Source organism: Sarcophilus harrisii, chromosome 3 (assembly GCF_902635505.1).
Source record: "Sarcophilus harrisii chromosome 3, mSarHar1.11, whole genome shotgun sequence".
Classification (NCBI taxonomy): Eukaryota; Metazoa; Chordata; class Mammalia; order Dasyuromorphia; family Dasyuridae; genus Sarcophilus; species Sarcophilus harrisii.
The window spans coordinates 75,001,437-75,029,070 of NC_045428.1; the positions used below are offsets into that span (position 1 = coordinate 75,001,437).

Sequence of the window (27,634 nt, forward strand, 5' to 3'; positions counted from 1 at the left end):
AAGGCTCAATGCAGCTATCCACACTAACACATGACACAAATGTCTCCTTTGTTTTTCTAATTTTTTTTCTCTGCATTGAATAAATCAGCACCTGCCACTTTTTGCATAGTTAAGGGAGGGAACAAAGATTATCTCATACAAAAGTCTTTGCAACTTTAGGGGTTCCTAACCTACAAGCTGACATGTTGAAGATAGCGTGCTAATTCCACCAGTTTCTCACATGGCTTGGAAGAATCAACAATTTTGACTTATTGTGAGGATGGGAGGGGGGTGTTAAGCAGGGACTAACTAAATTTCTGCAATAAGCAGGAATTTTTATAGGGGCCTGAGGCATAAACCCATTAGTAGTTTTGGCATCTTTGCCAGAAGTATGAAAGTTGGTAGGGGAAATACTCTGGGTAAATGTTGAAAGATTATACCTTTCTTGCATTAATTCTTAAGGATTTTCTTTTGTATGAGCTTTTTCCTCTTTCTTTGTTCTGTGGATTCATTTATAATAGTTATACATCTGGAATATAGTTCATCCTTTTTTGGAAGTTTTTGGAGTGGGGACTAGGGAAAGTATCTCAGCTGCCATCTTCTTTAGTATATGGTCTAGAACTCTAGATCATGCTTTTTAAAAAAAACAATCAACTTTCTTTGGGAGTATTAGCTCAATACTGATGCGGTAAAACATATTTATAATTTGGGAATGACATTTGCCATACTAGAATATAAAAGCAAACATTTTTAGTTCGGTGCATCCACCTTGGCTTAGCATGGAGATTATACAGTGATGTTTCCTTTTTCATAGCAGAAATGTTTACTTTTTTATATTCCTAAAGATGATGACTGCCATAGCAAATGCCTGAATATATTCTTCAGATGTTTTCTGGTATTAATTTCAATCTGTGTCCATCAAACCAGGAGCAATTTTCTTTCAAATATATCTTCAGTTTTGTTTTGAACACTGAACTACTGAGCCTTAACACTTTCTCTGTGTTTTTGGTTCTGTTAAGAGATCTATTCAGTTTTAACCTCTTTGATATGTTATATAAATTTAAGAATTAAATTCCTGGCAAAAATGACAATTTCTAGTATATAATAAGTTGATATTAAAACCATTTGTAGAACAGACCATCAATAAGCATTTATTAAGTCTTCTATCTTCCAAATGCTGGGCTAAGCATTTATGTATATAAAAAATTGGGGGGGGGGGAGTTGCTGCCTGGCTCTTTATGTGGTGGCAAAGAATTGGAAAGTGAGTAGATGTCCATCAATTGGGGAATGACTGAATAAGTTGTGGTATATGAGAATAATGAAATTTTTTTTTTTACTATATTTACTATTTTTACTATATTTACTATTTACTATATTTACTATATTTACTATTTTTTATTTATTTTTTTATATTTACTATATTTACTATTTTTACTATATTTACTATAAAAAATATTTTTTTTACTATATATATAGTAGTATAGTATATATATGGCATAGTATAGTATATATATATCCAAAATGGTATAGTATAGTATATATATCCAAACTATATAAATACAGATATTGCTACAGATGATATATAGACAGATAAATAAATGAGGGGTAAATTAACAGACAAAAGACCTTTCTTATTGAAGATAGAATTTTAGCTAGGACTTAAAGGAATCTGGAATAAGAAGATGAGAATTTCTTGCATAAGGGATAACCAGTGAAAATATCCAAAATTGGGAGATGATCTGTCTTGCTTGAGGACCAGCAAAGGAGACCATTGTCACTGGACATAAGAATCCATGAGAGTAGAGGGAATAAGTTTTGAGAAGATTGGAACCTTAGCAGAGACCAGGTTATAAGGAACTTTGAACCCCAAAGAGGAGATTTTATTCTTGATCCCAAAGGTAATAGAGAACACTGGTGGGGTTTATTTTATTTTTTTATTTTATTTAATAGCCTTTTATTTACAGGTTATATGTATGAGTAACTTTACAGCATTAACAATTGCCAAACTTCTTGTTCCAATTTTTCACCTCTTACCCCTCCCCCCCTCCCCCAGATGGCAGGATGACCAGTAGATGTTAAATATATTAAAATACAAATTAGATACACAATAAGTATACATGACCAAACTGTTATTTTGTTGTACAAAAAGAATCAGACTCTGAAATATTGTACAATTAGCTTGTGAAGGAAATCAAAAATGCAGGTGTGCATAAATATAGGGATTGGGAATTCAATGTAATGGTTTTTAGTCATCTCCCAGAGTTCTTTCTCTGGGCGTAGCTGGTTCAGTTCATTACTGCTCCATTGGAAATGATTTGGTTGATCTCGTTGCTGAGGATGGCCAGGTCCATCAGAACTGGTCGTCATATAATATTGTTGTTGAAGTATATAATGATCTCCTGGTCCTGCTCATTTCACTCAGCATCAGTTCGTGTAAGTCTCTCCAGGCCTTTCTGAAATCATCCTGTTGGTCATTTCTTACAGAACAATAATATTCCATAATATTAATATACCACAATTTATTCAGCCATTCTCCAACTGATGGACATCCACTCAGTTTCCAGTTTCTAGCCACTACAAAGAGGGCTGCCACAAACATTCGTGCACATACAGGTCCCTTTCCCTTCTTTATGATCTCTTTGGAATATAAGCCCAGTAGTAACACTGCTGGATCAAAGGGTATGCACAGTTTGATAACTTTTTGAGCATAGTTCCAAATTGCTCTCCAGAATGGTTGGATTCGTTCATAACTCCAACTGGTGGGGTTTATTAACTACAGGGCCAGGGAGGGAAGGGTACAATCAGATCTGTGTTTTGGTAACATCAGTTTAAAAGCTGAGTAGAAAGTGGAATAGAAGGGGAAGAGGCTTGAAGCCCGTAGACCAATCGGGAGGCTCTTGCAGCAGTCCAAGCATGAGATGAAGAGGACCTACACCAGATGGTGGCCATGTCATAGCTGATAAAGGAGCCTATATGAGAGATATTATAGCTATACAAATGACAGGACTTGGCAATAAATTGGATATGGGAGCCTTAGATTGAGCAATCAAAGGTGCTACCTAGGTTGTGAGTTTGGGTAAATGAGAAAATAGTAACCTCAACAGTATGGGAAGTTTGAAAGGGGAGAAGGTTTAGGGGGAATAATAAGTTCAGTTTTGAATGTTGAATTTAAGATATGGTACATATAGTTCAAGATGTTTAAGAGGTAATTGGAGATGTGAGTCTGGAGGTAAGGAGAGGGATTAGAACTAGATAAGTAAGTTAGAGATAGAGATAATTAATCCATGGTAGTGGAGAATATCATCAAGTGAAACAGTATAGGAGGAGAAAAGAAATAGGCCCAGAACACCTTGTATGTGAAAAAATACTTTTGTGAGAAACAGAAGTAGATTATACATAGAGATCTGTATCTATAACATCTACATTTATTGATATATCTAGATAGATATAGAACTAAGAGAACCAGGCAATATTGTTAAAAGTCAGGACAACCTCATTTCAAACTCCATCTCTGATTTATATTGGCTAGGTGACCTTGGATCCATCAGTGCTCCAGAGACTCTATTCAGACGTCTCCAAAACAAGCAACTTAAGAAGAGTTAATGATTTGCCTTGGTAGGGACATTTTCTCATTGTAAGTTCTCTCTAGCAATGAAATCATAACTCGAGCCCTTCTCCTTTTCAGAAACCCCAAACTATACAATAATCTTAGCCTAAAAAGAAAAAAAATCAATTTTTAATTATATTAGGCTTCATCATCTAGTTCTAATGATCTGTGAAGAAGAAAAATTGACATCTACTCCTTTTCCTTGTGATTTTTGTGATAATATATTAATCACTTGACTTCAGTTTGAACAAACATGTATTAAATACCTTCCATGTGCAAAGCATTGTCCTGCATTTTGGGAAAAATACAAAGATTAAATAAAATACAGTCCCTCTTCTTGTGGAATTAAAAATCTACCCAATAAGTGAATTTAGCACAAGTTGGTAGATTATTTGATGATACATGATGAATTTATAGGAGAGAGGTGTATTAACCAAATGTTCTGCAGTTTATAAAGGAGAAAGAAGACCAGTGAGTGAGGGTCATTGAAGATTTCATAGTGATGACATTTAAATTAGGATTTAAAATCTTTGTATTTCTCAAGGCTTTTTAATAGAACTATCAAAGCTAGTCTCTTGTGGGTGCGCCATGATTGTCAGGGGTGGACCTGACCCAGGCTAGCATACTGTGAATTCAGGTTCAATCTTGCAGTACAATGAGGCACTGGTGAGTGAATAATTAACAAAAAGAAGTTTTAGCCTTAATAGAAAAGTGCTAGAGATACTCCATGCCCCCATGGAAACTCACAGTTTGTCTAGTAGGAAGATTTAGCACGTTTGTGTATCATTTTATGGTATATGATGAATTCATAGGAGAGATGTAGACTTACGTGTTTTACAATTCATGCAGGGGGAAAGGTGATGTTAGTAGCTGTAGCCCATCCTTCCTTCTAGGAGAGGATGATGACATCAGGAAGGTGATGTCTTGATTTACAAGTGAATTGGATTTAAATGGGGTGGGGGTGCTATGCAAAGTTATCAGCTTTATACTCTTCCAGAATCATCAGAATTTAGTAGTAAGACAGGGTTAGAATGACTGCACACAGTGGGAAACACTGGTCTTTTTTAAGGGTCTTTCCCAGGTCTGAGTATCTGAGGTAACAGTGAATAAAAAGGGTAGGTAAGAATTGAGGCAACATATGGCCTATTTTGACTTCCCAAAAGAATCAGTCTGGGAGGGGAAGACCTTCAGAGATGACATTTAAACTAGGATTTAAAAGCTAGCTATGCCCTTAATAAGCTTTGTTGAGGGCAGGGGGCATTACAGCATCATAAAGAATACTTTTCTTTTAAGTTCCAAGTTAAATATTCAGTAGGGAAACAGTTGTACTTAGCTAAGGTAGAAGTGGCCTCTCCCTCCATATGGAAATATGTCTGGTCAGCAGAACCACACCCTCCAAAGTGTTTATTCTTGTGGTCTTGGAACATCCAAGTTTGAAGGATTCATACTGCACATGGGTGGTCCTTTTTCTGCACTTAGGTGACCAGAAAGCCATGTGTCAGGATAGCCAGAGGTTACTGGGAAACTGCATCAAAGGAGGCAAAAGGGTAAATTAGTCCCCCAGGAACACCTTTTTCACTTTTAAAACTAGACAAATTCATGTTGCAAGAAGATGATTGAGAAAGGGAGCTGGCACATTAATAGAGATCCTGTCACAGTGATTATAAAATGATTTATAAAAATGAAACTCCTGGCAAACTTTATTTTGATGATTCCTAGTACTTTGCATAGAGGAAAGGAGTTAAAGTGGGAAGTCAAGAAGTAATGTATGATATTCTGGTTGTGGCTAGAATATAAAATTTGTAGAGGAATGGTTTGAGATGTGGTCAAGAGGATGACATTTGAGGATAAAGACCTCAAATACTAGCCAAAAAGTTTGAATTTTACCTGGTAGACAATATGGAACCAATGAATGATTTTAAATAGAAAAGGGACATGACCAGATTTGCATATGAAAGATGCGTGAAAAATTGATTGGAGTAAGGAGTTACAAGAGTTAAAAAGATCTGTGATAGGTTAGTAAATAATCCCAGAGGATAAAAATGAGAGCTTATCCCAGGGTAATAGCAATAGGAATCGAGAAGTTGGGATGGATATGAGAGAGATGATGAGGGCAGAATTGGTAGGACAATGTGATTGGTGAGGAAAGAGTGAAAAATAACATCAAAGCTTCAAACATGGAAAACCAGCTTAAGCAAGTGGGAGAAGAAGCAGTCTAACAGAAACTGAAGTCAGAAAAAGAAAGATTTCATATTTAATAATCCTATAACCAAAGCTTCAGACTTCTTATCTCCAGGCCCTACACTGGACAAACAAGTCAGATGCCACATTGCATATCAATGTGACATTGTGCAGGAATAGAATGTCATAAGTCCTAATAAACTGATTCTGTATAAAGGGAATCAATCCCTTTATGTTATTCCCAATCAATTTGGGGATGAAGTAGGAATTGAATATGAATTCTGTCAGATACCTACTTGTATCCGATAGACATTGATAGACAGATACCCAAGCCAATCTTTCTTCTCTATAATAATAGGACTCTTGAAGGTGGGAACCTCAGTCAATGGTACTATACACATATTGAATGACCAGCAAATTCCTGCCTCCTCCTTTTCCATTAAGCCACATGATTCATCACCAGCTGTTCCCCCTGCTGTCACTCCCTACTTTCATTCATGTCTGCCTCAGCTCTGCTCCTCCTGAGTTTCTGTTCTGCCTCCCTTCATGACTGCCTCCATCTGTATCTCCTATTTTGTCATCTGACAAATACAAGGTCTTTCACTTCTTCCTTTTTGTAGGAAGGAAGGAAGGAAGACATTCCAGTTTTACAGGGTGTGCTAGGGAGGGGAGGAGAGTCTGTGCAAAGTCATAGAAAAGGTCTTTTGAATATTTTATGTAAGGAAGAATAAGAAGTTACTGTTGCTTCAGGTTCCTTATTTGTAAAATGAGATAGTTGTAATAGATGATTTCTAAGTTATTACCCTTCACATTATTGCAAATGGAGAGTAGGCAATAACTAGAACTCAACATTTCAGTTATCTTTTTCTCATTACAGTAGCCAGGTGACATGTTAAAAAAAAAAAAAACCTACATCTGGCTGGAATCAAGGAAATCTGACTTCAAATTTAGTCTCAGGTACTTATTAGCTGTATGATTCTGGACACATCATGTAACATGTTTGCCTAAGTTTCCTCAACTGTAAAATGGGGATGATAATAATAGTACCTATCTTTCAGGATTATTGTGAGAATTAAATGAGACATAATCAGCACAGAACTGGCACTGTTAGTACTAGATGTTATTAATATTATTATAAGTGTTTCCATTTCTTCTGAGCAGTTGAGAACACTTCTACTCTCCTTCCCAACTCCTACTCTTCTTCCTTCTTTCTGTCTTCTTTAACTAGTTTATTCCTTATTTTTAATGCTCCTGCCTTCTGGGTGGTTTAGAACTGGAGAAAAGAAGGGGGCAGAGGCAAAGTTAGTATGGTATGCAGATTACACTGTTCTTCCAGTAGTGGAGATGGCTTTGTGCCAGACCTACTTGCTGACCACTTCTCCCTTAAGCCCCGTTACAGTTGTAAGTCAGCCGAGCAGAGTGATGGGTTTAGTCTGGCTGTAGAATAATATAGCTAGCTGACACACCCGAAAACCTTCTGCCATTTTGCTTTTAGCTGTCTGAGCTAACGAGCTACACTTGTTAGCAGAATAACGATTATTACATTGGAGGATGTGATGTCAGATGTAGAATGATCAGCCTAAACAAAGGCCTCATCAACAAATTCCCTTACTACTAACTAAAGTTACCTTTAGTACTAGAACACTAGGAAGTGGAATGTACCAACACTAACTTGAATTTTGGTTAAATGAATATATTTGTTTTCAGTAGTATAACTGGGAGGCCTGTGGACACTTCTGAATATTATTGTTAAAAGCTTGAAGTGGGGTGGGAAGCTTTTTTTTTTTTAAGGCCATCAATACATTTTCTTCTGAAGGAGTTTTTGTTCTTATGAATTGAATGCCTTCTCAGAAAAGTTTTTAAATAAGGTTGTGGAGAATATTTTAGCTTTGATCCAATGTAGAAACTGTTTTTCACTATAAAAATGAATTTCATTTTGTAAACATTATAAAAAACCTTCTCTGATTGGAACTGAACAAAGATATAACTTATAGCTAAATATAAATTCATTATTTATCTTTTCTATGTTGTTCTTTTTTCTTCATAATGAAATGAAAGATTTCAGGTTAGATACTTTCCTAAATGTTGTTATCGCAGTCATTATTAAGAATACACAATATTTTTTATTTTAAACTGGAAAACTTCACTAAGGCCTGGGAAAAATCCCAGATTTTAAATCTTATACAGAATTGTTTTACATATTATTACTTGGTTTGTAATTATAAAAAGAGGAAATTTTGTTGTTCATTTAAGAAGTGCTTATTTTCAGGCATGTACTATGTTTAATCTAACTATATCTACATTAAACCCATAACTCATTTCTAATCATCCTAATCATCCTTCCCTACCCCCACCACTACTAGTACAAAGTGAGGGAAATAAACAAACTATACGGTTAGTCAGTAAGCATTTATTAAAGTGCTCATTCTGTGCCAGGAACTGTGCTAAGAATCCAGGCTACAAAGAAATGCAAGAATACTGTCCCTGCCCTTGAGGAGCTTATATTCTAGGGTGAGAGGCAACATAGGAATAATTATGAGTGAATCATACACACACACACACACACACACATACACACACACGTGTGTGTGTATGTGTGTGTGTGTGTGTGTGTAAATAGAAAGTCATCTCTGAGGGAAGGCATAAACAATGGGGGAAGCCAATCGGGAAAAGGTTGGATTTGAGCTTAGTCTTCAAGGAAGCCAGGAAAGCTAAGAAGCAGAAGGGAAAAGAGAGCATTCCAGGCATGATTGACAGCTGTTGTAAAGGCATGAAATTAGGACATGGAGCATGGTATTTGAGGAACTATAAAGAGTCTCATGAAGATGGAGTGTAGAGTTCATGAATGAGAATAAAGTGTAATGAGAATGAAAGGAGAGTTTCATTTTGGAAGGTTTGTGAAGAATTTGAAAACCAAGCAGAGGACTATATTTGATTCTGAAAGTAGTAAGAAGCCATCATATTGGAGTGGGAAAACAGGATTGGAGGGTGGGAAGGGAAGCAACATAGTCAGACCTACTATTCAAGAAAATTACTTTGGAAACTGAGTGGAAAAGGGAGTGATATGAGGAAAAACGAATCAGGGATATTAATTAGAAGACACTTGCAACAATCTAGACCCCATCTTCTTAAAGTGTGGTTCATGACCTCATATGGGGTCTAATAACTGAAAGTGGGTGTTACAAAATTATGATTTATTACCTGTAAATATATGATTTGTGTACCTATTTGATTACCTAGGGAGGGGGTCCCATAAATTTCTAGGGCAAAAAACAATCACAAGTGGAAAAAGTTTAAGAAGCTGTAGCTTAGGCTAAAGGTAAAAAGGTCTTTTTAGAGTCATAGCTGTGTAGGTAGAAGGAAGGGATGCTCTAAAAAAGATATTGTAAAGATAGAAACACTGTTTTGCAATAGATTGAATATGTGGGATGAGAACCAATGAGGAGTACAAGATGATACTAAATTTACAAACCAGAGTGACTACAAGGATGGTGGTGTCTTCCCATATTAGGAAAAAAAGTTTAAGGGAGAGATAATGATTTCTATTTCTGAACATTTTAGAAATTTTTTTTTATGCACTTGTTTGAAGTGCATTTACAGTATCCAGTTCGAGATGGTCCAAAACACAATTGATGATGCATGACTGTAGCGTGGGAGAAAACAGGACTAGATATATAGATCTGGGATCATTTGCATTGATGATAATTGAACCCAATGATAAGATATAAGACGGTAAGAGCTACTAGACAATGCTAAAGCTATTTGGATTTATGTATAGGGTCTTTAATTTATTCTGAGCTAGCAGTATGAGTCCCCAGAATAGACTGTGAACAACATCAAAAATGCTTTCTCTGAAATGATCCATGGTAGATACAACTAGCTGTAAATGTGACTTAGCTTGCTCCTGCAAACATGGAAAGGGCTCCTCTTGGAAATCTCTTGTAGTTAACAGAGAACAGGGGAAACTTTGATGTTTTTCTTGGAAGCCCAGAATTTAATATTAGGTCATTGATCATGAGGAATTGTGAGTAATACAACACACACACACACAAAACTCTTGTTTACAGTCTTGAGAGTTTTTTAAAGTGTTGAGTATGCTATAAGGTCCAACATTCTCATTGATATCCTAGAAGTAATTGTAACTACAGATTGGTGTCATCCCAAGAATGAAGATTAGACAATATTAAAAGTCTTTTTTTTATTTTATTTTATTTTTTTTTACCTTTTTATTTTTTTATTATTTTTTTTAATAGCCTTTTATTTACAGGATATATGCATGGGTAACTCTAAAGCTTTAACATTGCCAAACCTCTTCTTCCAATTTTTCACCTCTTACCCCCCCACCCCCTCCCCTAGATGGCAGGATGACCAGTAGATGTTAAATATATTAAAATATAAATTAGATACACAATAAGTATACATGACCAAAACGTTATTTTGCTGTACAAAAAGAATCAGAAAAGTCTTTTTTTTTAACATTAATTTTAATGATAACTTCTGTTTTTACAATTGACTATATTTCTACCCTACTTCCTTTCCTAAACCATTTTTTAATTACAAATAATTTTTTAAAAAGGAAAGAAACATTTTAAGGAAAAAAACCAGTAAAATAGATCAAACACATTGATCCTATGTTTCCTGTGTCCTATGTCCTGTGCAGTATCGCACAACTATGGCTCCCTAGCTTTTGCCAAGGAGCTAGAGGAAGGAGTATCTTCTCATATCTTTTCTTTAGAACCAAAACTTTTCTTTTCTTTCTTTTTTTTTTTTTTTTTTTTTTTTTTTAAGAATTTCACAACATTTGAGTTTCAATGGTTTTGTGGTGATGGTTCTTTCCATTCGTGTTATTGCAATCCTGTGTGTAATTTCCCTGGCTCTGCTTATTTCACTTTGCATCAGTTAATGTGAGTTCTCCCACTTTTCCCTTTGTAAATACTCATTATTTCTTAACACAATATTATATTCAAACTTCTCTCTTTAAAATTATTAACAATCCTTTTAATTATCAGACCTAATGACCTTTTCTCAATCCTCATTCTTCTTGACATCTGCCACCTTTGACATGATTGATCACCCTTTTCCTCTTGATAATCTTTTCTTTCTGGACTTTTGTTACATACCTCTGTCCAGCTGTTCCCACTTGTCTGACTGTTCCTTTTTCAGTCTTCTTTGCTGACTCTTTAACCAGAACATGCCTGATAAAATTGGGCATCCCACAAGATTTTGTTCTGGGCCTCTTCTCTCTTTCCTCTGCACTGTTTTGATGATCTCATCACTTCTGATAGATTCAGCTGTTGACAATTTTTTAATCTACTTGTCTACCTCTAATCTCTCTCCCAGTTTCCAGTCTTTACCAGACTATTGAACATTTCAGATTGGATGTCTCATAGATCTTAAATCCAGCAAACTGAACTCCTTATTCCTTCTATTCACTTTCAAGCTTTCCCCTCTTCCCTATTATTATCAAGGATACCACTATCCTTCCAGTTACCCAGGTTCACAACCTTACTGTCATCCTTGATTCCTAATTCTCAACTCCCAAATCCAACCTGTTGTCAAGGCCTGTTGAGGGGTTTTCCTTGGAGGCAGCCTTAGTCTCAGTTGAAATAAATAATTATTCCAAAATCTCAGCCAGCTGGTAAAAATTGCAAACGTTTATTTCTCCTTCCAAATTTAGCCCAGTTAGTTGATGCCTATCTCTCTGCTTGGCTCCAAGAGATTTTGCTGCTTCGTCCTTGGCTTCTGCCTCTGCTTTCTTCAGCCTCCAGCCAGCTCCGACTGGTGGCTTCTCAATCTCCAGTCTGTCCCACCTGAAGAAGTAGTAACTTCAAGCTTCAAAAGCTCCCTATGTTTATGTCATCTCCCAAAGGTTAACGCCGCCTTCTGGAGGGAGAGGGATTCTGGGTTATCTCCCAGAGTGCTCTCTGGTCCTAAGGGAGGTGTGAATTCAGCTCTCATACTAGCCCTGAACTCTCCCAAACGAGTGAACTCCATTGAGTACTTAGATACTTATGAGCTCTTTAAAGGTGTGAACACAAGCATTGAACCAGTTCCATTTAGTATCTTGTTTCAAGTTCTGGCCCCAAATAACTCTAAGATTAAATTAACTCCAATGTCTTTAACACTTTGTAAAGAAATGTCTTAACACTTTAGTAAAGATTCCAACAAAGTCCTGCCAATTTTACCTTTGTACATTGTTCCCTTGTCTCCTTTTACACTGCCACTGCCCTCATGCAGGCTCTCATCATTTCACTCTTGTGCTATTATAATAGCCTTCTCTTTGGTCTTCTCAATGTCTTTCTCTCTTCCCCTTTCTCCCCCCAACCACTACCACCACCATCAGCACCCTCTACTTAGTAAACACCAGTGGTTTCCTATCACCTTCAGAATCGGATATAAAATCCCATGATTTTTAAAACTCTTCATAACCTGCTTTCCCCCTCCCATTGCAATATTCTCACACTTTACGCCTTCCCACTTCCATATACTCTGAGGCCTTCTTGCTGTTCTTTCAAAATACACTGTATCTCCCTCATCTGGGCATTTTCATCGACTGTCCCCAATGCCTGGGACACTGTTCTCCCTCCTTGCCTCCTCCTGGTTTCCTTGGCTTCCTTTAAGTACTAGCTAAAACTTCACCTCCTATAGGAATCTTTTCCTGATCCACTTTAATTTGAGTACCTTCATTCTATTGATTTTTTTTTTTTTTTGGCCTTCATGAGGCTCTTTTTAGAAAATATTTATTTTAAACTGAGTAGAAAATAAGAAAAAAACAAAGTAGAAAAAGAAAGACAGAAAAAAGGAGGAAAAGAACAAAATATTGCTCAGCAGAATGTCAGGGAGGATTCAAAATATGTAACAATAAAATTCCCTTTCAAGAAAACATATAATAATAGAAGAGATTATATGCATCAGACTTCCTATCTTTGCTTTTTTGTAAGTTACTCTTTTGTTCTCTGCTGTGTACTTTTTTACTTTATTTATTACGCATAGGGCCACACCAACACAAGTGCTCTTTAAGGTTGTGATAATCTCTTCTTTGGCAATTAAAATCAACAGATTGATTTCACAGATTATAGAATCTCAGAGGTGGGACCTTAGTGGCCTCCCAGTCTAATTCAGACAATGCTAGCGATTCTAGCAGGGAGATGAGGGAGGGGGATTATTCCAGGCATGGGTAAAACTCTGCGTAAAAAGAACAGACACAGGAGATGGAATGTTTGGCTAGATCATAGAATGTGCATAGAATTATGGGTAACAAATCTGGAAATGTAAGTGGAAAGAAGGGGATTCCTCTTAAATGTGTCTGTTCTTCCCTAGGCTAAACGTCTTTTATTTTATTTAACTAATTCTTGTATGACAGTCCTTAGCCTACATTTCCAATAAGTTGCCAAATCTAGCTATTTTTATATCACAAAATCTCTCCCCCTGACTCTTTTCTCTATTCACAGTTCCCATTTAGATCCTTAGAATTTAGGCCCTCATCACTCTCTTGCCTGGACTGTTTCCTTCAAGTCTCTATTCTTCAAGTCTCTTCCACATTGGGACTAAAATCATCTTCCTTGCCAGTCCCCTAGCTCAAGAAACTCCAAGAGTGTTCCCTATTGCTTTTACAATGAAAACTCCCTGCTTGACTTTTAAAAACTTACAAACTTGGCTGAAGAAGTTCTGATTATGGTTGTGATGGAATATAATTGTGCTATAAGAAACAAGAGGAAGATTTCAGAAAAACTTGGGAAGACACACACGTACACATATATACAAACATATACACATATATCTATTGTATATGTTGAGGCAAAGTAAACAGAATCAAAACATTGTAAGATTGTACACTGTAACAGCAATATTGTAACAGTAATCAACTGTGAAAGATTTAATTACTCTGATCAAGATTTAAGATAATTCCAAAGGACTCATGTTGAAAAATATTATCTACCTCCAGAAAAATATTAACTACTACCAGAGAGATAACTGATGAACTCAATAAAAACTGAAGTATAATTTTTTTCCCCTTTATTTTTCTTGCTTTTTTCAATAACATGGCTAATATGGAAATGTTTTACATTGTTTCATATGTACATTTAATATCATATTGCCTACCTTCTCAATGAGTGGGGAAGAGGCTAGAGGGAGGGAGAGTATATAGAACTCAAAAAAAAATGTTTTAAGAATGCTAAAAATAAATACTAAATTGGAAAAGTGAAGAATTTAAAAAAAAACTTTTTATAATGTTTCTAAAATCTCATCACTACCTGGCTTTTCTTGTTCCTCATATACAACAGTCCTATCTCCATGCTTTTGTGTACATATTCCATGCCCAGCATATACTTCCTCCTTCTTACCTCCCCTAATCTGTTATTTAGTTCAAAACTCTGTTGATGGCTCACTTTTTACATGAAGTCTTTTTTAATTCCCTAGCTATTGAATTTCTACTTCTACCCTGGAGAAATTATTTTGTATTTTCTATATACTTACAGATGTACAATTTTCTCTTCTGCTGGATTTGGTCATTTCATCAATATATGGACTAAATGAGTCAGGACTTTTTTTTTTTTTTTTTTGGCATTGTTCTTCTAGACAGCAATGAAGTTAATCCTAATGTGCTAAATTTGTCAGATAGCTGGGCTCCTCAAATCAAAGTTGCTTCCAACATTTCTCAAATCTCAATTATTGGGCATTCAGAAATGTCAGACTAACTCTTTAGTTTGTGAAATTATCAAATATAATTTTACAAATGAAGAAACTAGCACCTTGAAAAGTTAAGTGACTTGTTCAAAGGGACATAGCTAATAAGTAGCAGGGCCAGGATTTGAATTGAGGTCTTGCTACTACACTTTGCTGTACCAATTTCTGAGATATTATGATGATGATAACAATAAACATACATTGTTTCCTTTTTTTTTTTTTTTTTTTCCTCCAACAGGCTGTCAGCGATCCATAGGTCTGTCTAATGGAAAAGCCAAGGTGTGCAGTTATAGTGGATGGTATTACTGCAGTAGCTGTCATGTGGATGACCATTTTCTTATCCCAGCGCGGATAGTTCACAACTGGGATATTTCGAAATATAAGGTAGTTTCTAATTAAAATTGAAAATTTTTTATGGTAAATTCAATATTTGTACAATACAAAATGGATAATATATGTATATGTCTAAGCCCAATTCAATATTTATTCAAAATCTATAATCTTTTTTAATGCTTTCTAAAAATCTATTCCCAGTTTAACTTTCTCTAGCCAGACTTCAGACATATTGTAGTTTTATGTACTTAATTTGCTCACAAAAAATTATATCTGCAATTTATTTTCACTCATAAAGTCTTCCAATTAATTGCAAATGGCAAAAGAGAATTCTGGTAGAGATAGCTCTTTTTTTTTTTTTTTTTTTTTTAGATGTTAGCATCTCCAGCATCATATAATTAAAAAGAGAAAAATGATATATTGTACATATGAACATGCCAGTGATCTTTGAAAGAAAGCTTCTGTATAAATACAAAGTATTTTTATATCTTAAAAGGGACTCTTTTTGAAATCAAACTGATCAAATTGAAGTATCAGAATAAATACCTGTAGCTGATAAGAGACTGCAAAACAAAGTATTTTCTCTTGATCTTTCTTCCATTTAGTCTAAAAGAATTCCACTATAGGTCTGGCCATATCCTTCCATCTCTTTGTTTGATAGGTTTCAGCATTTCCTTACTTCTTGGCAGTTTCTCCCATAAGGTTAATCTGGGGGGAAAGATGTAAGCCCCCATTTGGATGTGAGGCCCACTATCCTGGAGCCAGAAATTTCAAACTACATTTCTGTATTTTGTGGCAAAGAGGTCCTGGTTAATGTGAACCAACGAATGAATGTTGGATCATTTTTAATGTACTAGCCCTCTGCTATTCCTTAAAACTCAGGTTTCTGGAGAACAGCCACCCAGCACACAAATTTGAGGCATTTCAAAGGGTAGAGGGCTGGGCCTGGAGTCAGGAAGACTTCAGTTCAAATATGGCCTCAGATACTGAACATCTGTCTAGTCTGTCTAGAAGGCTGCTAGCTAGCTTAGTGGGTAGAAAGCTGAGCCCGAAGTCAGGAAGACTTGACTTTAAATCCAACATCTACTAGCTGTATGATCCTGGCAAGTCACTTAACCTTTGTTTGCCTTAATCCATTGGAAAAGAAATGTTAATGACTCCAGTATTCTTTCCAGAAAAACCTTATGGACAATGTAGTCTGTGGAGTCACAGATAGTCAGACATGACTCATCAGCAACAGTAATACGGGTTCAAATTTAGAAGAGCATAAAGATAGGGGCATAAGAGGTATGCACAGAGAGCCACTTGGAGTCCTAGTTCAGCAATTTATTTTATTTTTATTTATTTATTTACAAAGCATATGCAAAGGGTAATTTTTCCAACATTGACCCTTGCAAAGACTTTTGTTTCAAATTTTCCCCACCTTCCCCCCAGTCCCTTCCCTAGCTGATAGGTAGTCTAATACATGTTAAATATGTTGAAATATATGTTAAATCCAATATATGTATACATATTTATACAGTTACCTCAGCAATTTTTTAAATGCACAATAAGGTGCTGATCTGGGCTTTGGGGATAGGAAAGTAAAAAAACAGACCCTATTCTTAAGAATCTTAGGGCTTTTTTAAGCAGATGTGTACAAAACAGCAGAAGAGAAGTATCTAAAATGCAGGGCTAGAATCTCAAAGTGATGGCTAAAAGAGGAAGGAAACAAAGTTTTACATGGAGGAATCAGGAGATGTAAACACTCCAGCAGGCTCACAGGGCATCACTGTTACACAGCAGTTTTGTAACTAATTACCTAACAATGATCTATTTCCTGAATGAATCCATTGATCATGGTGTCTTATAGCAAGACTAAGGAAGAATACTAGACTAAGTAGGAAAATGGATCTTTAATGAAATAGAGGAATTGCAGATATGCCTCAAGAAAAACAGACCTGGGTAGAAATTTTCAAATGTATAAAAAAGCAGAAATAATATATTTTAATATATTTAACATCTACTGGTCATCCTGCCATCTGGGGGAGGGGGTGGGGGGGGTAAGAGGTGAAAAATTGGAACAAGAGGTTTGGCAATTGTTAATACTGTAAAGTTACCCATACATATAACCTGTAAATAAAAGGCTATTAAATTTAAAAAAAAAAAAAAAGCAGAAATAAGAGAAAGAGTAGAGTTACGGAGGGATTACTTGTAAGCAAAATAAACTCTAGCCTTTGAAGTTAGATCATAAATGAGTTTAAACAAAAATAAAGGTTAAGAATTAGTACCAGGTAAAAGTGAACTGAAGAAGGGTAGGAGAGTGGAGATAGAATATAAATCTGCACATTACTTGCTCTTTGTAAAATGGAGAGAGGAAAACAAAAAGGGGAAAAATGTATGTGAGTAGAGTGTTGAGAAGAATATAAAATTAGTGATAACACCTGTCAAAATGAATAAGGTACACTCAGCAATAAGACTCTTCCAATAGATAGAATATATCAGAAAGCAGAATCCAGTAATCTGATATTTTTCAAGGATAAACTTGATACAGGAAAATTCACAGAGTTAAAATAAGGGATTGAAACAAAATTTATTATACTTCAAGTTGAACTTTAAAAAAAAGTACATGAACTCATAAAAAAGCAAAAGCAAGATTAGACTTGATTAAAAGAGATAAAACAGGGAAGCTAGATTATTCTTAAAGGAAATATAAAACATGAATTAATCTCAGTACTTAACTTAGATGTACCAACATATAAGTCCTTCAAAGGGAAATTATATTTATTAGATTAAAAGGTCACATCATAAACAAGTTAAAGGAGCAAGGAAGATATTGCCTTTAGATCTATGGAGTAGGTAAGAGTTCATAACCAAAAAAGAGAGAGAAAAGATTTCAAACTATAAAAGATAATTTTTATTACATGATGCTATTTATTTTACAAACAAAACCAAGTCATTTAAAATTGAGATAGAAACAGTTATCTGGGAAACAAATCTTTGTTGTAAATTTCTCAGAGGTCTCATTTCCAAGATATACAAAGAATAGATTCAAATTTATAAGAATAAGTGCAATTCCTCTATCAGTAAATGATCAAAGTCTATAAAAAGTTTCAAAGCTGTCAACCAAATGAAAAATGCTTCAAAATAGTGATAGAGAAATGCATGATAATTCACTTCTGCAGTTCTACCTCATATCCATCAGCTTAGGAAAGTTGACCAAAAAAGAAAATTAACTGTCTGAGGGACTATGGGAAAGCAGACACATTGATATATTATTGTAGCTGTGAATTGGTGCAAACATTCTGGAAAGCAATTTGGAACTATCCCTGAAAAAGTTATCAGATTATCCATACCCTTTGAATTAGTGGTACCAACTCTAGACCTATATTCCAAAGAATAAAGAAAGAGTAAGAAAAACCCATATATAGAAAAATATGTATTGCTGCTCTTTTTGTAGTGGTAAGAATTGGAAATTAGATAGGTGTCCATCAGTTAAGGAATGGCTGAGCAAATTATGACCCCTGAAGGTGATGTAATGCTATTATCCTATAAGACATTTTAAAATGGACAATTTCAGAAAAACTTGGTAAGGCTTATATGAAATGATAGAGAGTAAAGTGAGCAGAACAAAGTGAATGATATATTTATTCCAGAACAATATAATAAATTTTGAAAGTCTTAAGAACTTTATTTGATCATGATCCCAGAGGACCAATGATGAATCTTGCTATTTGTCTCCCAAGAGGTGATGGAATCAATGTAGTCGTATTTTTGGAAATGGCTAGTGTGGGAATTTATTTTGTTTGACTATGCATATTTGATACAAGGGCTTTGTTATTACTTCTTTTTTTTGTTTTGTTTTGTTTTCAATTTAGGTAAGATGGAAGGGAGAGAAAATAAATGATTGTTACCTATCTCATCACCAACATTCTTTAATTGATATATTAATTGAAAATAATGAATCACAGTGATTTTTTTCCTCATTTATTTTTTGTATTTTCTCAATTACACATAAACAAAAAAATTAACATACTTTAAAAAAAATTTTGAATTCCAAATTCTGTCCCTTCTTTTCTCCCTCTTCCACTTTTTGAAAAGGCAAGCAGTTTGTTATAAATTATACATGTATTGTCATACAAAACCTTTCCATATTAGCCATGTTGCAAAAGGAAACAGAAACCAAAAAAAGGATAATTAAAAGAAGTTTTAAAAATATGCTTCAATCTGCAGATCTCAGTTCTTTCTTTGAAGGTGGTTAGCATTTTTGTCCATAAGTCTTTCAGAACTGTTTTGGAACATTGTTATTGCTAAGCATAGCTAAGTCAAGTGTCTTTCTATTTGAGATATGAGGTCCTTCTCAGAGAAATTTAGGGGAAAAAAATTTCCAAGTTTCCTGTGTACCTTTAATTTTAGCTGTATTGGTTTTGTTTGTGCAAAAACTTTTTAATTTAATATTAAAATTATCTATTTTATATTCTGTAATGTTTTATCTCTTCTTTAGTCATAAGTTTTTCCATTATCCATAAATCTGACAGGTAAAATTTTTAGTCCATACTTTTCTAATTAGCTTAATAATAATAATAATAATAACTTTTTATCCTAAATCATATGTACATTTTGATATAATTTTAGTATATGGTATGAGAAATTAGTCGATATCTTGTTTCTACCAAACTGCTTTCTAGTTTTCCCAGAAGTTTTTGTCAAATAGTGAATTCTTGTCCCAAAAGCTTGGACCTTTGGGTTTGTCAAACACTAGAATTATCATGGTCATTTACTACTATGTATGGTATGTGTAATCTATACCACTGATCCCACCATTCTCTTTCTTAACCAGTACCAGATTGTGTTGGGAATAACCACTTTGTAATATAGTTTGACATCTGGTATTGCTAAACCACATCTTCCTAACTGTCCTTTTATTTTTTCAGATGAATTTTGATATTTTTTCTAGTTCTCTAAAATAATTCTTTTGTAGTTTGATATGGCACTGAATAAGAAAGTTAATTTAGGTAGAATTGTCATTTTACAATATTGGTTCAGCCTACCCATGAACAATAAATATTTCTCCAGTTGTTTAGATTTGACTTTGTATAAAAAAAGTTTTTGTAATTGTGTTTATATAGTTCCTGGAGTTGTTTTGTCAAGTAGAAATTCCAAGTGTTTTATTTTGTCTGTAGTGATTTTAAATGGAATTTCTTTTTATATTGCTTCTTGATGGATTTTGCTGGTAATATATAAAAATGCTAATGATTAAGTGGATTTATTTTATATCCTATTTAATTTTTGCTAACTATTGTTAACTATTTCAGGAAGTTTTTTAAGTTCATTCTCTAGGATTTTCCAAGTTTACGATCATAACATCTGCAGAGTGACAGTTTTGTTTCCTCATTACTTATTCAAGTTGGTTTCTTTTTCTTCTCTTATTGTCATAGCTAGCATTTCTAGGGACAAAATTGAATAACAGTGGAGATAATGGGCATCCTTACTTTACGAGAACCCTTATCTTATTGGAAAAGCTTTTAGCTTATCCCCATTACAGATAATGCTTGCTGATGGTTTCAGATTGATAATAATTTTCATGTTAAAGAAAACTGTAGGAAATGAATGTTGCATTTTTTTTGAAAGCTCTTTCTGTATCTATTGAGATAATTTTTTGATTTCTATTTTTTTAATTGATATGGTCAGTTATGCCTAGAATTTTCCTAATGTTGAACCAGTCCAGCATTCCTGGTATGAAGTTTATTTAGGCATAGTGTATGATCTTTGTGATATATTGCTGTATTCTCTTTGTGAATATCTTTTGCATTAATATTCATCAAAGAAAATTTTCTGTTTTTTGCTCTTCCTGGTTTAGGTATCAGTACCATATTTGTGTTATAAAAGGAATCTGACTGGATTCTTTCTTTGCCTGTTTTTCCTATTACTTTACATAGGAATTAATTCTTTAAATGTTTGGTATAATTCACTTGTCAATCCATCAGAGATTTTTTTTAGGGAGTTTGTTTATGATTTGTTCTATTTCTTTTTCTAAGATAGAGTTATTTAAATATTATATTTCTGTTAATTTAGGAAATTTATATTTTTGCAAATATTCATCCATTTACTCAGATTTATTGGCATATTATTGGGCTTGATAGTTTCTAATAATTGCTTTAATTCTATCTTTATTGGTGGTAAATTCACTCTTTTCATTTTTGATACTGGTAATTTGGTTTTCTTTTTTTTTTTCCCCCTGAGGCAATTGGGGTTTAACTGACTTGCCCAGAGTCACACAGCTAGGAAGTGTTAATTGTCTGACACCACATTTGAAATCAGATCCTCCTGACTTCAGGGCTGGTGCTCTATCCACTGCACCATCTAGCTGCTCCGGTTTTCTTCTTTTAAAAAAATCAAATTAATAAATGGTTTATTTTATTGGGTTCTCTCTTCCCCCACCCGATAAAACCAGTTTCTAATTTTATTATCTGTTTGGTGATTTTCTTACTTTTAACTTTATTAATCTTATCTCTGACTTTCATAATTTTCAATTTGGCATTTAATTGGGATTTTTTAATTTGTTCTTTTTCTAATTGTTTTTATATGTGTCTGATCTGTTGATCTGCTTTTTCTCTCTTTATTAATGTAAACAATTAGATATAGAAATTTTTCCTTTGGTACTGCTTTGGCTGTATAAAGTTTTTGCATATTGTCTCATTGTTATCATTCATTTTAATTAAATTATTATTTCTATTAGTTGTTTTTAGGCCCACATTCTTTAGGATTACATAATGTAGTTTCCAATTAATTTTGATTTATGTTACTATAGACTTTTATTGATTGTAATATTTATTACAGAATGATGTATAAAGGATGCATTTAATTTCTGCTTTTCTGCATTTGGTTGTGAAGTTTTTAATGCCCTAAAACATGGTCAGTTTTTATGAAGGTGCCATGTACAACTGAGAAAAGGATATACTCTGTTCTATTCTCATTCAGTTTTCTTTTCTAAAATTGTATTCATCTCCTTAACTTTTTTATGTTTATTTTATGATTAGATCTGTCTCATTCTGAGATGGCATAAATTCCCCAATAGTATAGTTTTATTATTTCTTTTTATAACTCATTTAACTTTTCCTTTAAAAATTTGGGTGCTAGGAGCAGCTAGAAGGCACAGTGGATAGAGTACTAGCTTTGAAGTCAGGAGGACTTAAGTTCAAATGTGGCCTTAGACACTTAACATTTCCTGGCTGTGTGACCCTGGGCAAGTCACTTAACCCCAATTGACTCAGGGGAAAAAAAAAGAATTTGGGTGTTATATTGTTGGGTGCATATGTACTTTGTGATACAAAACAAAGGATTACTTCCCTGCTTATCTAATTTAGTTAGGGCTACTTTTTGCTTTTACTCTGTCTGAGTTCATGATTACTACCCCTGCTTTTTTTTTTTTTTTTTTTTTTTTTTTTTTTTTTTTTTTTTTTTTTTTTAATTTAGCTGGAACATAACAATTGTGGTGCTTACCTTTGCTCTGTGTGTCTTTGTGTTTCAAGAGTGTTTCATATAGACAACATTTTACTAGATTCTGGTTTTTAATCCATTCTGCTATTATTTCTTTCTTTCTATGGTAAATTCATCCCATTCACATTCACAGTTGTGATGATTATTGTATACTTCCCTCTATCCTATTTTTTCCCTGTTTATGTTCTCTTTTTCTTTTTATTCTATCTTTCCTCAAAAATCTGTTTTGCTTTTGACCACAACTTTCCTTAATATGCCTTGCCTTTTATTAGTCTTCCTCCATTCTTTTATTCCTTTCTCCTCCTGTTTCCCTGTAGTTTGAGATAGATTTCTATAGCCAACTGATTTTATATATTATTATTACTATTCCCTTTTTGAGTCAATTCTAGTGAGAATAAGGTTCAGGTGTTGCCCACTATATACACTTCATTTTCCCTTTCATTGGAAAAGCTGTTCTTTTCATTCCTCTTTTATGTGGGATAATTTCCCCCTTTCTTCTCCTTCCCTTCTTCTCCCAGTGTATCCTTTTCACCCCTTAACTTAATTTTTTTTTAAATCATCCCATCACAATTATCTTATACCTGTGCCTTCTGTCTATGTATACTTCTTCTAACTGCCCTAATAATGATAAAAAGTTTTTAGGAATTACAAATATCCTCTTCCTATGTGGTAATATAAAATTTTAACCTTATTGATTGCCTTATGATTTCTCTTTTACTTTAAAAAAAAAATATGTTTCTTTTGATTCTTGTATTGAAAGTTATATTGGCTATTCAGCTCGCAGTCTTTTTTTTTTTTTATCAGGAATGCTTGAACGTCCTCTATTTCATCAAATATCATTTTTTCCCCTGAAAGATTCCCCTAGAGGATTTGCTGGAGAAGTTATTCTTGGTTGTAATCCTAGGTCCTTTGCCTTCTGGAATATTATATTCCAAGACCTCCAGTCTTTTAATGTGGAAACTACTAAATCTTGTGTGATCTTTATTGTAACTCCACAATATTTGAATTGTTTGTTTTTGACTGCTTGAAATATTTTTTCCTTGACCTGGGAACTCTGAAACTTGACTAGAATATTCCTGGGAGTTTTCATTTAGAGGTCTCTTTCAGGAGTTGAGTGGTGTATTCTTTCCATATCTCTTTTATCTTTGGATTCTAGACTATCAGGACACCTCAGAGTAGTAAGGAAACTCAGAGAGATAATCTAAATAAGCTAATCCATACCTGGGCAGTGTAGAACAGAAGCATCAAACTTTGCCAGCAGGCCAAAAACTCCTTAGTGCTGCCTGATCCAATTGGGAAATGTCTAAGAAAATAGATAAAACATATATAATGTTAATTTTTTGTTTTCTAAATTACTGATTTCACAGTAGAGGGGGTAGAGAGGTAGTCAGAGCTTATGGTCATTTCTGTGTTATAAAGTGATAGGAAAGATGTGAAATTACTTTGTTCTTTTACCTTCAATCTTACCTTCAAATGTATCTACCCAGTTGTCTCTCTCCCATCTGATACTGAAATTCTTATCTGTGGAATCAAAGAATACCAGGGAAAGAAAATAAATCAGCATTTATATAGCCCCTCCTGTGTGCCAGGCACTGTGTTAAATGCTTTGCTCAATTGACGCTCACAATGACTCTGTAATGCAAGGTAGGGTTATATATAAGATTTTATAATAGAGGATATTGAAACAAGCAGAAGTGAAGAGACTTGACTAGTGTTACATAGAAAATAAGTGTCTGCGGTTGGATTTGAACTCAGATCTTCCTGACTTCAGGTCCAGCTTTCCAACCACTGCAACATTTAGCCAGCTGCCTCGTAGTTTTCAGTTTCAACTCAGAGAGGAAAGGACAGCAAAGAAGCTTTGTTTTCTGAATGCCTTGTACACCTTTCGAACACAAGACACTGGGCTCATCTTATTTCATTCTGGATACTCACCTCTTTGCATTGTGTTCCATAAGTGTCCCCTGCAGTCCATTCTAAGATTTCATTAGTTTATCTAACACAGAGATTTTTCTTTTAATGCTTATCAAATGAAAATTGACTCACTAGGTAATAGACACCAAAACCCTTGATTTTCCCAGACTCTCGAGAAAAGGATAGTAGACCTGTTGATTATTTTATGTAAATTACTTAGAGTTGTACATAGTGAAAAGTTTTTATATAAATGTCATATTCTTGAAGGTAATCAAGTGGAATAAATTTTTGTACACCTAAAAAAAAAGTTAATGGACAGGTAAAAAACAAATTGGAAGGATCAAATGGACTTGGACAAGTTATGGTACATGAAATAAATTACCTCTATCAAAATATTGGTAAGTAAAAAAGTAGTGAGAATTTCATTTTAAGTAAGATCTTAAAGAGCAGGTATGAAGCTAGTTGATTTCATTTTGATCATCTCTCACTGGCATTAGGCATATCTATATTCCATTTATACCTTTCATTGTTCTCCTACAAGAATTTAATTTAATGCTACTAACTGTGAAGATCAATTTAGTGAGAAACAAGTTCCCAGACCAAGCATCTTTGTATGAGGTTTGTTTGCAGCCTTGGTTTTCTTAATAGCAAGTACGTGACTACCTACATATATCCATTTTGAATATTGAATTAATAGCTTGGCAGGAACAGAAAGAAATATCTTATCTTCCTGAGTGTTTCCTCTTTTGACCTCCTACAGTATTTATTCCTAGTTATTTTAAAAGCAACTGACCTAGAAAATAGATCTAGCAGTACTTTTATCTGTTTTCTAAGGTCTGTAGTTCAAATTGGATTGAGCTTCTGGTTTACAAAATAGATAACTGTGGTGACTATAAAACCTTTTTCCTAAGGAACATATTCTCCCCAGAGCATTTATTTTCTCCCTCTCTAAGTCATTCAGGGATCATTTAATATAGAAGTAGTAGAAAACTGTTCAGACTTGATCAGATTGATTCTCCAATGACTTCCTCTCCTTTCCCTACAAAAATAACCACAGTTCTTCTAATCATAAATCCTATGCTCTATTACCTATTCTTCATATACTCTTGAACTGGGAATTTTTCATGTTATATGAAGCATATTACAGCACTGAATTTTAATGGGAATTTGTTCTAAGTCTTGTTATTCCTGTTTTGCTAATGAAGTAACTGATGACAAAATTGGGTGTGAACTGCCTAAGGGACCCTTGTACTTATTTTATATACAGCAAAATATTATTTTGTTGGGATACTTTAACAAACTTTGGCTAATATAAGCTTGGGCAGAGGATGGTTTCTAATGTAACTAACTCAGGGGAAAGGAGTAGGGGTAGTGATATGAAAAGATAGTATCAAAAAAATAAGCTTCCATAGAGTCTTCTGTGTCTGTTTACAAGCCAAGATAGACTGGGGGGAATGGAATTCTGAAAGGGTTTGGAGAAGAAGAGAAAGACTAGAGGCTTCTCAGGTTAACCAGTAAATTCATCATGCTCCAAGTTATCTGGATTTGTTTTGAGGATGTCCTCAAAACCAATAAATGTATTGGTAGGAATTTTGAGAGTATGAATCTCAGACAAATTGAGAAAATAGTCAAATCAATTTTTTTCTTTTCTTTTTTTTTTTGTTTTGTTTTGTTTTTGTTTTTGTTTTTTATGGGCATACTTCTTATGTGTGATGTTCAGGCCAGAAGCATTGCACTAATTTGTTTTTTTTTTTTTTTTTTTTTTTTTTTTTTTTTTGTTTTTTTTTTTTAGGGTTTTTTTTTTTTTTTGCTCTATGGAATTTTTTTCCATTGCACTATTTTTTTTTTTTTTTTTTTTTTTTTTTTTTTTTTTTTACTAATTTGTTAAGGCCTGTTTCTTCTCAATGCTAATTAGTTTAAGAGTAGTCTGGAACCTTTTAAAGGCAGCCAAGTTTGTTTGTGTTTTCTGTACAGAAAAAAAGTTATATAAATCATTTTTTCTGGATTTTTTTAAATGAGATATGTACTTCTCTATGCATTTAAACTAAAAATGTTAACATGAACTAGTGTTCTTAAATGTTTTTACTCTGATCTTTCTGGCTGCAAAAATTCCAAAAGCCTATGCACTAAAATAAGCATACTGAATTTGGAGTCAGAATAATCCAGGTTCAAGTCTCCTATTAGGAAGTACCTGTGGTCTTTAATAACTGTGGCTCTGAGCAACTCCCTTTTCTGTATTTCAGTTTTCTTATTTGTATAACGTACTTGATGAACTCTAAGGTCCAAGTTTATAAAATAAAACACATAGGATTACAAAGGGAACCAATTATTTTTTTTTTATTTCAACATTTTTTTTAAAATAACTTTTTATTGACAATACACATGCATGGGTAGTTTTTTACAACATTATCCCTTCCCTCCCTCCTTCCCCTCCCCCAGATGGCAGGCAGTCTTATACATGTTAAATATGTTATAGTATATCCTAGATATAATATATGTGTGCAGAACCTAATAGTTCTCTTGTTGCACAGGAAGAATTGGATTCAGAAGGTTAAAATAACCTGAGAAGAAAAACAAAAGTGCAAACAGTTCCCACTCATTTCCCAATGTTCCTTCTCTGGGTGTAGCTGATTCTGTCCATCATTGATCAATTGTAACTGAATTAGATCTTCTCTTTGTTGAAGAAATCCACTTCCATCAGAATACATTCTCATACAGTATCGTTGTTGAAGTGTATAATGATCTCCTGGTTCTGCTCATTTCACTTAGCATCTATTCATGTAAGTCTTTCCAAGTCTCTTTGCTGGTCATTTCTTACAGAACAATAATATTCCATAACACTCATATATCACAATTTACCCAACCATTCTCCAATTGATGGGCATCCATTCATTTTCCAGTTTCTAGCCACCACAAAAAGAGCTGCCACAAACATTTTGGCACATAAAGGTCCCAAAGGGAACCAATTATATTAAATTTTCATTATTTTAAAAAACTTCACACATCCCAAAAATCCCTAAACAAATTTTTTGCAGAGATCTTATGTATTTTATTTGCATAAATAAAAAAAATAATAATTTTTGTAGAGTTTATGTCCTGAAAGTACAAACATAATAAAGATATTTTATCAGGCATGGTTAAAAATAATGAAATGTTAACCTATATGAATTCTCCAGATAATTTATTTGAAAGATTCAAAATTTCAGTTATCTTAGAAAACTTGAATTAAAAAAATAATCAAAACCTTTTAAAAATTTTAACTGGGACAAAAGTCTTTACAAAACATATTATACATTTTTATATCTTCTTAAACAGAGCATGTGTCAACACATCAAGGATCTGTGATTTCATCAATAAGAATGCTTCTTCCACAAGTACAAATCATACTTTCTTTATGTTAGCACAGGGTAGTGATTAGGTGTAGTTCCCCAGCTTGGCAAATAACCTGTAGTTTGT

The 27,634-nt window shown here is 34.0% G+C and overlaps 1 protein-coding gene across 5 annotated transcripts in view; it reads left to right on the top strand.

The window, feature by feature from the left end:
- Positions 1–27,634, top strand: part of PLEKHM3 (pleckstrin homology domain containing M3) — a 180,581-nt gene that overhangs the window by 50,239 nt on the left and 102,708 nt on the right. For all 5 annotated transcript variants that reach the window (XR_004232799.1, XR_004232800.1, XM_031958192.1 and 2 more), the window contains one exon: positions 14,694–14,839. Coding sequence is in view for 3 of the 5 variants with exons in the window: in XM_031958192.1 (XP_031814052.1) it covers positions 14,694–14,839 (146 nt within the window). In the remaining 2 variants the exon portion in view is untranslated. The remainder of the gene's footprint in view (positions 1–14,693; positions 14,840–27,634) is intronic.